Raw genomic sequence first — 14,213 nt, 5'->3', positions numbered from 1 at the left:
CCCTCGCTTTAACGTGGTTCACGTTTCGCAGCCTCGCTGTGTGTGTGTGCAGTTTTCAATGTTTTTTTTTTCTTTACAGCGCATTGTGTTCTGCGTCCTGATTGGCTGTAGACCATTGTCAATCAATTTCGTGCCTTGTCTCCTGTACAGTACAGAATGCGTTCAGCTTGTCAAATTTACATAAATCTTCGATTGGTAGCAGTGTGACTCTGAAGTGCTGCACTGTATGTTTGTTTTCTCCCCGACAAACACAAAAATGTCGATGAAACGCCATCACCTGCGGGTGCCTTTTTTTTCCATTCTATAATACTGCACTTATTTTTCTATGAAGGTTTGAACTTTGAGAGTGTTTAAGCAAGAGAGAAAAGTGTGAAAATGTTCATGTCTGTCTGAGAAAAGTGTATAAAGTGTGTAGTGAGGAGTTTTACAGCCTTAAAACATCTGTAATAATTGTAAAAAATTAAGTTGGCTACTTCGCAGATTTCACCTATTGCGTGTTATTTTTGGAACGTAACTCCCACCATAAACGAGGGACCACTGTGCCTTGTATTAATCAGTGGCACAGATGAACATTTTCTTTAATTCTTTTATTGCAACAGAAATTAAATTCACAATAAATGTGACACCTCTGTAGCTGCAGCAATACTCAGCGCCTGTTCATTAAATGCTCCATGCTGAGCAACTTTAAGAAAATGGAACAGTCTGGTCTGGGTACAGGAACCTTAAATGTGGAAGTCATTAAACTACTTTTTCTTTTGGACCTCATGAAGCCAAGGAGACTTTGTTTAGTGATTTAGAACAGTCTGCAAGGGTACAAACGTTTGATAACTAACAACTTTTTAGCCTCCAAAAGCCTGATATCTGACTTTCCTACACTTTCCTGTTTGACAGGGGGATTTAGGACCTTGTGGGAAACCTGGTTCTAAAGGGCCACCAGGAGAGAGGGGACCTCAGGGGGGGAAAGGCCTACAAGGACCATCTGGACCAGTCGGTAAAGAGGTAAGTACAATTATCTTTTGTTTACTTAAATTATTTCAGGTGTTGAAACACATGTCCAGCTGCTGTCTCTTAAATAACAGAGTTGTTGTACCGGTGGTGATTCTTTTTTTCCAGAACCCCGTTTCCTTTATTGAATCCTACAAGCATCCTGTCCAGAGTGTATTGTTGTGCAACAGATGTGCTTTTAATTATTGGTAGAATTAAATTACTCTCAGCTGAAAATCTGAAGGTATTTGAGGTCCTTTGTTTTGTTTTTTTGTTTTTTTAAAGTATAAAATTGGTTTGAAAAGCATTAAACCCCCATTTGTGGTACATAAAATGTGGAATTCCATTTTCCTGATACTGTGGTAATGACAGTACCTATTTCACATTTTTAAGGTTTTGAAGTCTTGATTTTATGAAAGAGCAGAGAGAGACCGTGTGGCTTGTAGTTTTTGTAATCATGTCAACAATGACATCTTTTTAAATCTACATTAACCCTGAAAGCACCACAAACAAAACAGGATGTGGCAAGATAAGTATCTTTTAATAATCTTTTTGTTGTCTGCAATACAACAGCGTTATTGTTTTTTAACAAAGTGAAGCCTGATATCTAGTTCAGCCAGCTCGAACTGTTTCCCACTCAAACCTCACTCTCCTTCCAGTTTGATGGTCTATTTAAGCAGAGAAAAATCTCCTATCCTCATGTTTTAACCCTTCCACCAACCCGGCTGTTGGGCTCGGGGGATATTTCCCTATACCTCCTCATGTCCTCATAACTATTTGCGAGAAGTCGTGCTTGAAAGCTGTAGGCCAAACTAACCGTATAATCTTCTCAAACATGAGTTTTCTGACAGATCTGATTCTTTATTACATGTAAAACATTGCCTTATGAAGAAGGAAAATATGTTGGTTTTACCTCACTGTAGGCTTCCTTGATGACTGAACCATTAAGTAACTTCTGTTCCCTCATCTTCTTCAGGGGGATGTTGGACTTCCCGGTGAAGTTGGAGATCCTGGGCCCAAGGGGGAGAAGGTAAGCTTCAGTTTAGTTAAAAATACAATATATTGAACAAGCAGGCGAGTTCTCTCTGGGTGATGTTTGCACTACCGGTCATGTTGTTGTTAATGTGTGCAGGGTGAGCTGGGACCTCTTGGTTTGTCTGGTCGAGAGGGTCCCTGGGGACCCCTCGGAGAAAATGGTGACAGAGGTCCAAAGGGGGAGAAGGGCCACTTGGGACTGATGGTGAGAATATGTGTACTCAACAGTTCGGTGGAAGTTGGATGTTACATTTTAGTAACACTACCCACATTTCCTTCAAGCTTGTTCAATTTCAAAACACCAACAGTGAGATTTATTAGAGCAATTTTTAAGAGCACTGAAATGCAAAAGGGTGACACAAAGGATAGATTATCTAAGATCTATCACTGTAAATTAAACAAAGAACTTCATTCAGATTTATTAAAATCATTGGAAACTGATGTCTTCCTCTTGAACAGGGTGAACCAGGACTGATGGGTGAACTAGGCCCTGTGGGCCTGCCTGGGTTACTGGTGAGTTGAATACCAGAATGTAGAGTATTGATGCTTTTGATATGCTGCTTAGAGTGCTTTTTGAATTAACCTGTATTGAATAGTTTATAGCTGTGACTGATATTTAATGACACACAGTTGGCTTTTTCCCTCACAACTCTGCAGATTGCAAACTGATGTTAATGTGCAGCTTTATTGTGCTGTGATTCTTTTCTCATTTCAGGGAATGATAGGTCCTCCAGGACGTCCAGGTCCCGATGGACCTCAGGGAGAGAAGGTAACAAAACGGTTTCTCATAAGAGTCACAGTGCTGTTAAGATTTATATAGTACATAATTCCAAATAAGAATTTTAAGCGTGCCCTCTAAGAATGTTTTTTCACAACGTTTCAGCAAACTTTTGAAGTGCTTTTCATTATGCACAATGAAGTCAAGCCTAAAAGGAGGCTCAGACTCAGAAAGACACTTCAATTGGTTTATTTTTACTGTGATGCGGGGTTAATGGACGAGTCGTAATAAAGAAGATGGTCTGCACTGGCAGGCAGGAGTTAGGCAATAGCTGTAGGCAGACTCGTTTCATCAGTCAGGGATAATCTGAGGCTCAAACCCAATAGTCTAGCAGCTTGATGAACGCCGTTATCACTTTGGTAGGAAAAGCCAGCTTAGATGCATAGCTGCTCAGTAGAGTTACTGAAGGGCAGGTGTGAATGATCAGTAGTCTGCTGGAGGGAATGAGGCCTCGTACCTGGACACACAAACATGGAAAGAGACTAAGGACAACAAGGGGAAAGAGACCTGGCACTAGAGGAACATATATACATGCTGCATCAATGAGTCAGTCACAATTTACACAATATGTTCTTTCTGAATTTACAGCTCATGTTATTTTCAGCCCAAACAGGGCAGGGTAGGTTTACTCACAACATGCTATCTATACACTGCCTCAGTACATTTCACCCCAAAATTCAGTTTATTTGAGTAATGTTGAGTTTTGGAATGGTTAAGCGTACCGTGCCAAGGGGTGGGCTTGTGCGCTGTTCATGTGGACACTCCCACAGCACACATCTAGTGCCTGAGTACAGACGTTGAAGATTTTTTCAACATCAGCTGCCTCTGAGCAGCACAACTGAAAATTGCTGTTAAATAATAAATACATCTATAGGGCCACCCCTGTTTTTCCACAAGTAACCTTAAAGTCAGTAGAATCCTCAGCTTTAATGTGCTTTGGCTCTTCCTTTTTTTTTTTTTAGGCTGACAGTCATAGTTTAATGAATGAATGATAATTTCTGCTTCGTACATGGTTGGCTGAGAGGACCTTTTCCTTACAAGGAAAAAACTGACCTGTTTTTTTTAATCAACATATTCTTTATTTACAGTACAGAGGCCTTTACTATGAGGATTTTAGCTGATGAGCATCAGTAATAAATATAGATTCTTAAATGCAACTTTAGTCCTTATTTTTTTTCCTACATCTCTTTTATAAGTCTCCTTCATCAGGCTGCGGACACCATTTAACCTTTTATAGGGCACTATAATATTTAGTTCCTTCTATGACCACCCTACGAAGGATTTATGTTTAAATCAATCCAGTTTAATCCAAATAAATGATTTGCTGCAAAATTCATCTCGTCTTTTTTTTTTTTTTTTTTACAACAGTGGTGGCTTTTACTGCTATACCGTTTATGTTTTTGCCTACTGGTGGTGGTCAGAGGGCCCGGTGGCGCCAGTGTCCGGCACATACTGACTGAATGTAGTGCAAAGCGCTTTGGGGTCCTTAGGGACTAAGTAAAGCACTATACAAATGCAGGCCATTTACCATTCTTTATAGATTTTTAATAATCACCATTTGATGAGTAGGTGACACTCATAGGGATCATTTTCTATGGAAGAACAGTCACATGATCTCTGAAAGTCCTGTTTAGATTGGCCGTATGCTGCCAACACCACCCCTTTCATGTGAACTGGGGAAACCCCGAGTTAAATTAGCACATTGATAACCAGCTAAATGTGATCCTGTATCCTGATCAGTGAAGTGAATCCAGATAACAGAAAGCTACCCTGGGTATGCTGAACGTATTTCTGGTATAGGGCCCAGAACCTGCAGAGCTCTGTTTAAAGAAATACTTAAGCAGTGATTTGAAAAGGTCTTCATCCATGTCTCTCTAGGGCGAGCATGGGCCCGTAGGAATTACTGGACCGCCGGGTTCAGCAGGCCCTCAGGTAAACTTTTTATTCCTTTTAATATTTTTTTTAACTTAGTGTGTAGAACATATATATATGTAAAATTAAATTTACTTTCTCTTTCTCATGTTTCTAGGGGATAATGGGGTCACGTGGTGTCAGAGGAGATCCTGGGAGGCTCGGACCACCTGTAAGTGCCTGCTAGTATCAGAAAGTTGTTTCAAAGTTTCAAACTAATATTTCAGCATTGTGCTACTTTCTGTTCTATCCCAGCAAACATCAGTCAGTTAAGTGTTTGAGTCAGAACTTTATTTTCAAGTAATTTAAAGAAAGGTCGAGCAGAATACTACAACAGTCAAAATTTTTATTACGATCTTTAAAATAAATAATCGCCAAAGTAATTTAATAAACGCCTTTGACCACTGAAGTACCTGCAGGTGTACAAGATGTACTGTGTACAAGAGGTGTACTCAGCACAGTTCTTTACTTTACCTGGCATCTAATTGTATACAGGATTATACAGAAGCATTCTACTTCAAAATCACATTCTCTTATGTTATCTTATGTTAAATGTAATCAGATTTGAAGGGCAAGGAAAAATCAAAGATGTTACTAATATGTCACAAGACTTGTACCACATTTGTGACTCCTGCAGGGTCCAGTAGGACATGCAGGACCAAAGGGACACGAGGGAAGTAAAGGAGAGCCTGGGGAACTGGGACTCAAGGGAGAGCCAGGACCTCCAGGCCCACCAGGGGAGCCGGTTAGTTTGATTTAGGTCTTATATGTATACTCCACTGTATAACATTTATTAAAATATAATTGTGCGTTGCCATCTTAATAATAACATTAAATCTAAAAACTGCATCTGTCTATAATATATGACCTCTTAAAAACATCCTCATATTAATATTGATCACTTGTGCAGGGCGATGATGGTCTTCCAGGAATTCAGGGTCCTGAGGCTCTGCCGGGGTTAGAGGTGAAAACCAAACCACTATTTTGAATTGTAAAGACTGCACTTTTCCTGCTTAACAGCCCTGACTTTGTAACTTCTCTTTCTATCTTCTCTTTTCTTTAGGGGCCTCCTGGAGAGGTGGGACCCCAGGGCCTCCCAGGTCCTATAGGTGTTCCTGTGAGTGCAGTTTAAAGCATAAAGTCACTATAGATGATGAAAACATGCCAGCTTGTTTAAAATTACTGTTCCTGGTTACAGAGTGTACACACGATGTGTTTGTGTGCCTGAAAGAAAGCCGCTAATGAGAAAAAAAAAATTGTCCTTGCAGGGAGTTCAAGGAAGACCGGGACCTGAAGGCAAACAGGGCATGAAGGGGGAGAAGGTACAATTATCATCTATCTTATCTATCTAATCTATCTCAGCTAGCAACAAGTGCACAAAACACTAAAGAGGCCCTACTAATGTGTTGCACAAAATGCAATATTCAGCTGCACCCACACGGGAAGCATTTTGCAGCAATATGGTGACCACAGAACACAGAAGATGAATGACATTTGATAACTTAAGCAACTATGGGCAAAAAAATGATGATTCCAGCAAGAGTCACATGACAGGGTAGTAACCTGGAATGCCTATAATCACCTTTCAGCTTTAAAGTAATGCGCAACAAGTTTCATGAGACATTTGCCTATTCTTATGATTCCTCATAAAAATGGACAAAATGCCTATATCTTCTTTACTGTCACCTTTGGGTGCCATATATTTGAGTGTATATACATTCTTGGCTTTTGTGTCTGTGAAGGTTCTCAGTCATCCAGGTCATCGTAGTCTAAGGAGCTTGGAAAGAAAAAAGCGTCTGGACTTCTTTAAGTTGCTTGAAGACGTTTCACCTCTCATCCGAGAAGCTTCTTCAGTTCTAAGGTCAAATGGTGGAGAGTCCCAGATTTAAACCCAGTGGGAGTTTCCCCCCAAAGAGGGACAAAGGACCCCCTGATGATCCTCTACCTAATCACATGAGCCAAGGTGTGAAAACAGGTGTGGGTCACAATCAGCCAGGGTTTCGGGTGAGCTCATTGTGAAACCTGGCCCCACCTTATCATGTGATTTACTGAGGTCAGATGGCCCAGGGTGTGAGTGGGCGTTAAGGCATCTGGGAAGGGAACTCAAAACTGGATTATAGATGGTAGACAGTTGGTGTCGTAAGCCACCGCCTCTGCTCAAAGATGGTTGCTCACAGTGGACATAGATGGCTTCTTTCACTCCTCTTTCAAACCATCTGTCCTCTCTGTCCAAAATGTGAATTCTTGGCTTTTACTTTTCAAATAACTTTCCCACTTTGTGTTTTGCTCCACAGGGAGAAGAAGGCAAGACTGGTTCACCAGGGAAGAGGGGTCATGTTGGAAGGAGGGTAAGGTCAACGAAAGGTTTATGTAATGTAAGGATGTAGCGCCATAGTTTAGTCATTTACACGCTAACAAGCAAAATATTCCCCGTGTGACTGTGGGAGGAGGAACAAATTCTCTGGGAGTTATGTTGAGAAGAGTATCCACTGTATACAAAGTGACTGGAACTAGCTTTAAGGATGTAACAGTGAGTCCACAGTTGTGATGAAGCTAAGATGATCTCTATATTATCAATATTATTACTTTTCTTTTTTTATCATGGCGTATTCATCCTCAGGGAAAAAGGGGAAAGGCTGGAGTCAGAGGGCCCAGGGGAGAGAGAGGACCAAAGGTGGGAACACAACTATATGCTTTGTGTAACCCCTACAGTTGGTTTAAATATGAGATATGACCTAACAGTAGACTGTGCTTTATTGTTTAGGGTGAAAAGGGAGACACAGGACCGGTGGGGCTCCCTGGATGGTCAGGACTCATTGTAAGTGAATTTGTGCACCTACCCATCCATACATCATTGTTGAAATTGCTTCTTCATTGGTCTACCACATTCAGTGAGTTGGAGACAAATGGATGATTTTAACAAATAGAATGCGTTTATTTTTATGTGATGTGTTTTTGTGTTCTTTACCAAGGGAATCCCCGGCTTACGTGGAGAGTCAGGTGATCAAGGTCAAAGGGGTGAAAAGGTAAACAAGTAAAAAGATAACTAAGACCGACTACAGTACTGTTCAAAAGTCTTGGGTCATCCCTTAGTTCTTTATGTTTTGCTTCCAACTACTTATTCAGGCTTTCTAAAGGTCTTTCAAAGTGTCTTTCATCCTGTCTGTTAACATATGTTTCATATCTTCTTAGGGTGACAAAGGAGACATGGGACTGCCTGGACTACCTGGAGTTGATGGCATGAAGGTAGGAGCAGTTAACAGATTTAAACAGTCGTAAACAAAACAAACAGGATCATTTAAGTTGTAGTCTTTTGTGGGATGTAAATGACTGTTTAATATGTTTGGATATATCAAGATAATTTGGAAAATAACAAAAGGAAGACAAATGCCAAATGGGATTCACATAGTGGTTCATTCTGATCAAAGAACGCTCATCCAGGTGGTTCTGGTTTTTATTTACTGGGGCCATTAAAAACACTAGAAACATTACATCACTGCTGCTTTGGGATTTTCCTTTTTTTAGGGTATCCGTGGTCCTGTTGGATTGCCTGGTCCAGAGGGTCCAAAAGGGGAACAGGTACACAAAAAAAGACTGCAGCATTGTTAGCTCTCGGGTTTAAAGCCTTGAATTTTCCCATGTGTAACTGTGTTTAAATGATGTTAAAGATTGACAGATGTTTATGTTTCTCACTATACTGATGTTGTCTTAGGGAAACATTGGTCTGCCAGGGCCCAGGGGCATGTCAGGGATGCCAGGATTGCCTGTAAGTATTATCTCTCTCTAAATCTTTAATATACTTTTGAGTATGGCAAGCTTATGCAACATCTTTTATTCATGATACATTTTTCAGCCCTCTTTAACTGTTGCATTTTTCTTTTTCTGTTTGTCATTTTCCCCCCTCTGATATGCAAAGTTTAGTCAGGAAGATATATCTTGGACTTTTTCAATATTTTATGTTTTCAATTCAAGAATTTCACATGTTTTGCTCAGACACTTTTTGCCAGGGTATGTCTGAAAAATGAAGACAAATGTTATTGTTTTATAATAACCGCTGCAATTTCTGCATAAAGGCAGACTGCTGTCTGTTAGCCTACCCTGTTCTTCAGCTACCAGCCTGTGAAATCAATCATCATTCAGAAGCACTTTATAACTGTTCAACCCACTGTGTCTTAAGAAAAAAAAATGTCCATTGACTAAGATTATAAAATCAGCAAGGGTACAGGTGACAGGCTCTTAATGCAGCTGATAAAAGCAGTCGGAAGTCGATAAATGCACTTCATACTGAAAAATCACACTAATGCCCTTTTCTTCCCCTGTCCTCTGTTCTTGCAGGGTTTGTTTGGATTAAAGGTATGAAATCATCACCTCCAGCTCTCTTGTTCTTCTATATCAAACACTCTTCAGCTCTTACTCACCACTCTGTGAAGAAAATGGCCTGTTCCCCCTTTTTTAAGTGACTCACATAATCATAAAGATGTCACACTTGGAAGTTGGCAGTCTAATGTGATCATGCAGCAGTCTTTATTTCCTTATCGGTGTATGTGATAATTAACAGTTTGATATTGCCATGTGGAAGAGTACGGAATTGTATTGTTATATTGTTGCTATTATATATAATTCTCCCTGCAGGGATTGAAAGGCTACCAAGGTCTGCCTGGTCCACCTGGCAGGAAGGGGCTGCCGGTAAGTCTACAACAGATGGGTAAAAAACACTAGGTTATCATGTTTGCTCTAACAATGCAAAGTTTTCTGTCTGTTGCAATACCTGGGTGCAGGGCGTTCCCATCTTTCCTACTTCATCTGATCTGGATGGAGTAGAAACTGTGTTTGCCCCAAATTTGCTCTCATGGGTTAGCAAAGCTTGTTTGGAAAGCTTGAAACAAAACCCAAACAAGGGTGTACAGTTTAATTCTAATTACCCTGAATTACATTATACTAAGATATTATAACAGAATTATTCCCAGTTATGTCAAATGATTGATATAATACTTTTTATCTATTTTGGCTAGTTTATAATAGTTTAGGTTTAGTCATTTGAAGATTAATCTTGTGTTTTAGGGTCCACCTGGCATTCCCGGACTTCCCGGAAAGTCACTGAACATGACCTTGTCTCAGCTCAAGGCAAGTAGTTTCTAAACTGTATTGCCAATTATATGTTGGAATTGTTGTTTTCTGTTACGAAATATTCGATTAAAATTGCACATTAAAAAACATTTCTTTCCAACAACTGGAAACAGTATGTGTTTAAAAAAGAAAGACAGAAATTAAAGATATAGAGATATAAAGAAATAAGAATTTTTTAAAAACCCCTTCATATCAAAATCATTATTTTTCATTAAATGTACATGGGCTCTAAACATTAAACTTGGCCGAATCATATTCTCTTCATTGTCTTCCCATATCCAGGACCTCATGTATATGTCAGATAAGCCCAACTACCTTCTGATCCAGACGTTGCTGGATACTCTTCAGGAGGAGCTTCGGCTGCTTTTGGATCCTCCTGATGGCAGCAAAGAGCATCCAGCTACTACCTGTCTGGAGCTCTGGCTCTGTCACCCTGAATACAGCAGTGGTCAGTTACTGAAACTTTAAAGTAAACACTAAAGCAACACTGAATGATTGTGAACGATCCCCAAGCTAGATGGAGTAAAAAAAGGGTTAAATGAGTGTCTCCTGCTCCATTACAGCTTTGTGCTATAATAGAATAGATTTACAGAATAGAATACATTTCAGAGGAGAAATGAAAAAAGATTAGTTTATTTTTCTCTTATTTGGTTTTGAGTAAAAGCTAAAGTGAGGCTTTGTAGATGATTGACCTGTATATTCTCTGTGTAGTGTGGTTCAGCGTGTGGTTTAGGCCATCTAAACCAGAACTTCACCTTACAACAAAGCGTCCATCTGTTTCAGTACTTCTAAAATAATTTGAGTCATATAATCAACAAGCAGAATCTATTAGGTTCACCTCCACCTCTTTCCCAAGGTCAGCTCTGATAGGCTCCCTGTGCTCATAGTTGGATAAGCTGCTTAAGATTATGGATTAAACCTATTTATACTATTTATACATACATATTGTTATTAGAGCAAAACCAGTTGAAGTGCTTTGGTTTTTAACATTACCCCTGTACTTCACCTACCTCCGAAGCATGGAGGGTAAGTAGCCTTGTGAAATGTTTGCATTTATTTAGGCTCATTTAACACAGATGGTAGATTTAAATTCTTGTCTTGCTGTTTATGCTTTACTGCCACTTTGCTAAGAGTCCCTAAGTGCTGATATCAAGTTTCAAAATCAGTTTGTTTCAAATAACATCACCCAGTAAAATGCATGAATTCTTTTCCCAGCAGCATTGTGTATATAGAAAAATGCTTTGTTTTAAAATAAATGTTATTTTCCATTTATGACTTTTTTCCCTTTGAAGAGATTATTAACTTTATTTTATCTATTTTATCACCATATAATATATTGACAAATACATACATACTGTACAGTGGGGCAAAAAAGTATTTAGTCAGCCACCGATTGTGCAAGTTCCCCCACCTAAAATGATGACAGAGGTCAGTAATTTGCACCAGAGGTACACTTCAACTGTGAGAGACAGAATGTGGAAAAAAAAAAATCCATGAATCCACATGGTAGGATTTGTAAAGAATTTATTCGTAAATCAGGGTGGAAAATAAGTATTTGGTCAATAACAAAAATACAACTCAATACTTTGTAACATAACCTTTGTTGGCAATAACAGAGGTCAAACGTTTACTATAGGTCTTTACCAGGTTTGCACACACAGTAGCTGGTATTTTGGCCCATTCCTCCATGCAGATCTTCTCGAGAGCAGTGATGTTTTGGGGCTGTCACCGAGCAACACGGACTTTCAACTCCCGCCACAGATTTTCTATGGGGTTGAGGTCTGGAGACTGGCTAGGCCACTCCAGGACTTTCAAATGCTTCTTACAGAGCCACTCCTTTGTTGCCCGGGCGGTGTGTTTTGGATCATTGTCATGTTGGAAGACCCAGCCTCGTTTCATCTTCAAAGTTCTCACTGATGGAAGGAGGTTTTGGCTCAAAATCTCACGATACATGGCCCTATTCATTCTGTCCTTAACACGGATCAGTCGTCCTGTCCCCTTGGCAGAAAAACAGCCCCATAGCATGATGTTTCCCCCCCCATGCTTCACAGTAGGTATGGTGTTCTTGGGATGCAACTCAGTATTCTTCTTCCTCCAAACACGACGAGTTGAGTTTATACCAAAAAGTTCTACTTTGGTTTCATCTGACCACATGACATTCTCCCAATCCTCTGCTGTATCATCCATGTGCTCTCTGGCAAACTTCAGACGGGCCTGGACATGCACTGGCTTCAGCAGCGGAACACGTCTGGCACTGCGGGATTTGATTCCCTGCCGTTGTAGTGTGTTACTGATGGTGACCTTTGTTACTTTGGTCCCAGCTCTCTGCAGGTCATTCACCAGGTCCCCCCGTGTGGTTCTGGGATCTTTGCTCACCGTTCTCATGATCATTTTGACCCCACGGGATGAGATCTTGCGTGGAGCCCCAGATCGAGGGAGATTATCAGTGGTCTTGTATGTCTTCCATTTTCTGATGATTGCTCCCACAGTTGATTTTTTCACACCAAGCTGCTTGCCTATTGTAGATTCACTCTTCCCAGTCTGGTGCAGGTCTACAATACTTTTCCTGGTGTCCTTCGAAAGCTCTTTGGTCTTGGCCATGGCGGAGTTTGGAGTCTGACTGTTTGAGGCTGTGGACAGGTGTCTTTTATACAGATGATGAGTTCAAACAGGTGCCATTCATACAGGTAACGAGTGGGGGACAGAAAAGCTTCTTACAGAAGACGTTACAGGTCTGTGAGAGCCAGAGATTTTCCTTGTTTGAGGTGACCAAATACTTATTTTCCACCCTGATTTACGAATAAATTCTTTACAAATCCTACCATGTGAATTCATGGATTTTGTTTTCACATTCTGCCTCTCACAGTTGAAGTGTACCTCTGGTGCAAATTACTGACCTCTGTCATCATTTTAAGTGGGGGAACTTGCACAATCGGTGGCTGACTAAATACTTTTTTGCCCCACTGTATATGTTGGTACATATATTAAGGTATATTTGTATATAAATGATAATGAATATGGGTAATTCTATTTGACTATCAAAGATCCAAATTTGCAGATCGTCAGCAATCCTGTTGCTTGTTGCCACGGGGATATTAATAGTTCACAGAAGACATATTTTTACACTCCAGCCTCTTTAATGCTTTCCTTTTACAGGCCAGCATGTTGAAGTTCTTGTGCTCCCTGTATTTCACTGCTTTTACTGTCAGCATGGAGCATACTGTAATACTTTGATCCCTGGGTTTCTCATTCATTTCCTGCTAACCTTTCTGTACAGGAATGTATTACATTGACCCCAACCAGGGCAGTCCTGCCGATGCCCTGCTGGCTTACTGCAGCTTCTCTTCCACATCAAAACAGACCTGCCTTCATCCTCAAGACTCTCAGGTATAAAGACATCAGCAGAGAAAGTCTGCAGGAAATTGTACCTCTGAATCAAGGACATGGCCACTATCATTTAATGTATTTGTATTGTAGGTGAATCGTCATTCACCTCATGCTTCTGCAGTAGTGACTTTAACTTGAATCTGTATCTTTGTCTCTAAACAGGAAATTTCTTTTGCACTTTTACACTTTTTCTCCTTTTTTCAACTTAAGTGTGAACAGTTATGAAGCTATGAGTGGGAATAACGTAGTAATAAGCACTTAAAAATGTTTGATTTGCTAATTTCAATGCTGAGATCTTCTGTACCCTAGAAATGATCAGATTTGACAATTCCAAAATTTCTTGTCTCTTATATAAAACTAAATTCAATGAGCTACATCAAATATATTAGATAAAATGTATTTAACTGAATTTGCATGTCACCCCTCATTTATTAAATGTTTCAAATTTAATCTGTTTGCATCAGTCAGAGGTATGCATGAAGAAAACTAAGTTGTCTGGTTGCAGGAAGGAATGAAGCAATGCATGGCTAAATTACTTTATATTCATCTGAAGGGTATCAGGTCATGTAAAGGACAGAAACTATTATTATTCTCATTGTATTGTGTTTTCCTGGTTTCATGGTTGGTTCAGTCTGTTTAAAACCACAAAACACACTCACCTTTCACCCTATCTACTCTAATATAGTCCAGCCTACATAAATAATTGACTCACTCAACCAAAGAGAAATGTGAATTGGTTTCGGTTAGCATGAGTCGAATACTGCTTTAGTCATGTCTGAGCAGCATGGTAATTCAGGATTTCATTAGCAACAGTCCGAAAACGAAATTGTGCCTTCTTTTCATCTGCCTACAGCTGCCAACGAAAGCGTGGATGGAGGACTTTTCCGAGGAAGGATCTTTTCAGTGGCTCAGCAAGCTGAATCAGGGATTTCAGGTGAGTGAATACCTCTGGGTGGCACTGCCAAAATTAAACATTAATTCTAGGGCCTGG

At 40.0% G+C, this 14,213-nt stretch overlaps 1 protein-coding gene across 3 annotated transcripts in view; it reads left to right on the top strand.

Annotated features, from left to right (window-relative positions):
- Positions 1-14,213, top strand: part of LOC308383877 (uncharacterized protein) — a 119,483-nt gene that overhangs the window by 97,788 nt on the left and 7,482 nt on the right. For all 3 annotated transcript variants that reach the window (XM_080862060.1, XM_080862059.1, XM_080862061.1), the window contains 24 exons: positions 892-999; positions 1,961-2,014; positions 2,117-2,224; positions 2,479-2,532; positions 2,735-2,788; positions 4,676-4,729; positions 4,827-4,880; positions 5,346-5,453; positions 5,619-5,672; positions 5,772-5,825; positions 5,977-6,030; positions 7,003-7,056; positions 7,329-7,382; positions 7,473-7,526; positions 7,681-7,734; positions 7,901-7,954; positions 8,234-8,287; positions 8,421-8,474; positions 9,044-9,061; positions 9,341-9,394; positions 9,770-9,832; positions 10,118-10,283; positions 13,113-13,222; positions 14,076-14,156. In XM_080862060.1, the coding sequence (XP_080718186.1) occupies positions 892-999; positions 1,961-2,014; positions 2,117-2,224; positions 2,479-2,532; positions 2,735-2,788; positions 4,676-4,729; positions 4,827-4,880; positions 5,346-5,453; positions 5,619-5,672; positions 5,772-5,825; positions 5,977-6,030; positions 7,003-7,056; positions 7,329-7,382; positions 7,473-7,526; positions 7,681-7,734; positions 7,901-7,954; positions 8,234-8,287; positions 8,421-8,474; positions 9,044-9,061; positions 9,341-9,394; positions 9,770-9,832; positions 10,118-10,283; positions 13,113-13,222; positions 14,076-14,156 (1,626 nt within the window). The remainder of the gene's footprint in view (positions 1-891; positions 1,000-1,960; positions 2,015-2,116; positions 2,225-2,478; positions 2,533-2,734; positions 2,789-4,675; positions 4,730-4,826; positions 4,881-5,345; positions 5,454-5,618; positions 5,673-5,771; positions 5,826-5,976; positions 6,031-7,002; positions 7,057-7,328; positions 7,383-7,472; positions 7,527-7,680; positions 7,735-7,900; positions 7,955-8,233; positions 8,288-8,420; positions 8,475-9,043; positions 9,062-9,340; positions 9,395-9,769; positions 9,833-10,117; positions 10,284-13,112; positions 13,223-14,075; positions 14,157-14,213) is intronic.

This window comes from Rhamphochromis sp. 'chilingali' (genome assembly GCF_963969265.1).
Source record: "Rhamphochromis sp. 'chilingali' genome assembly, chromosome: 2".
Taxonomy (NCBI): Eukaryota; Metazoa; Chordata; class Actinopteri; order Cichliformes; family Cichlidae; genus Rhamphochromis; species Rhamphochromis sp. 'chilingali'.
The sequence above is the reverse complement of the archived record's forward strand: the minus strand, read 5'-3'. Positions and strand labels throughout refer to the sequence as shown.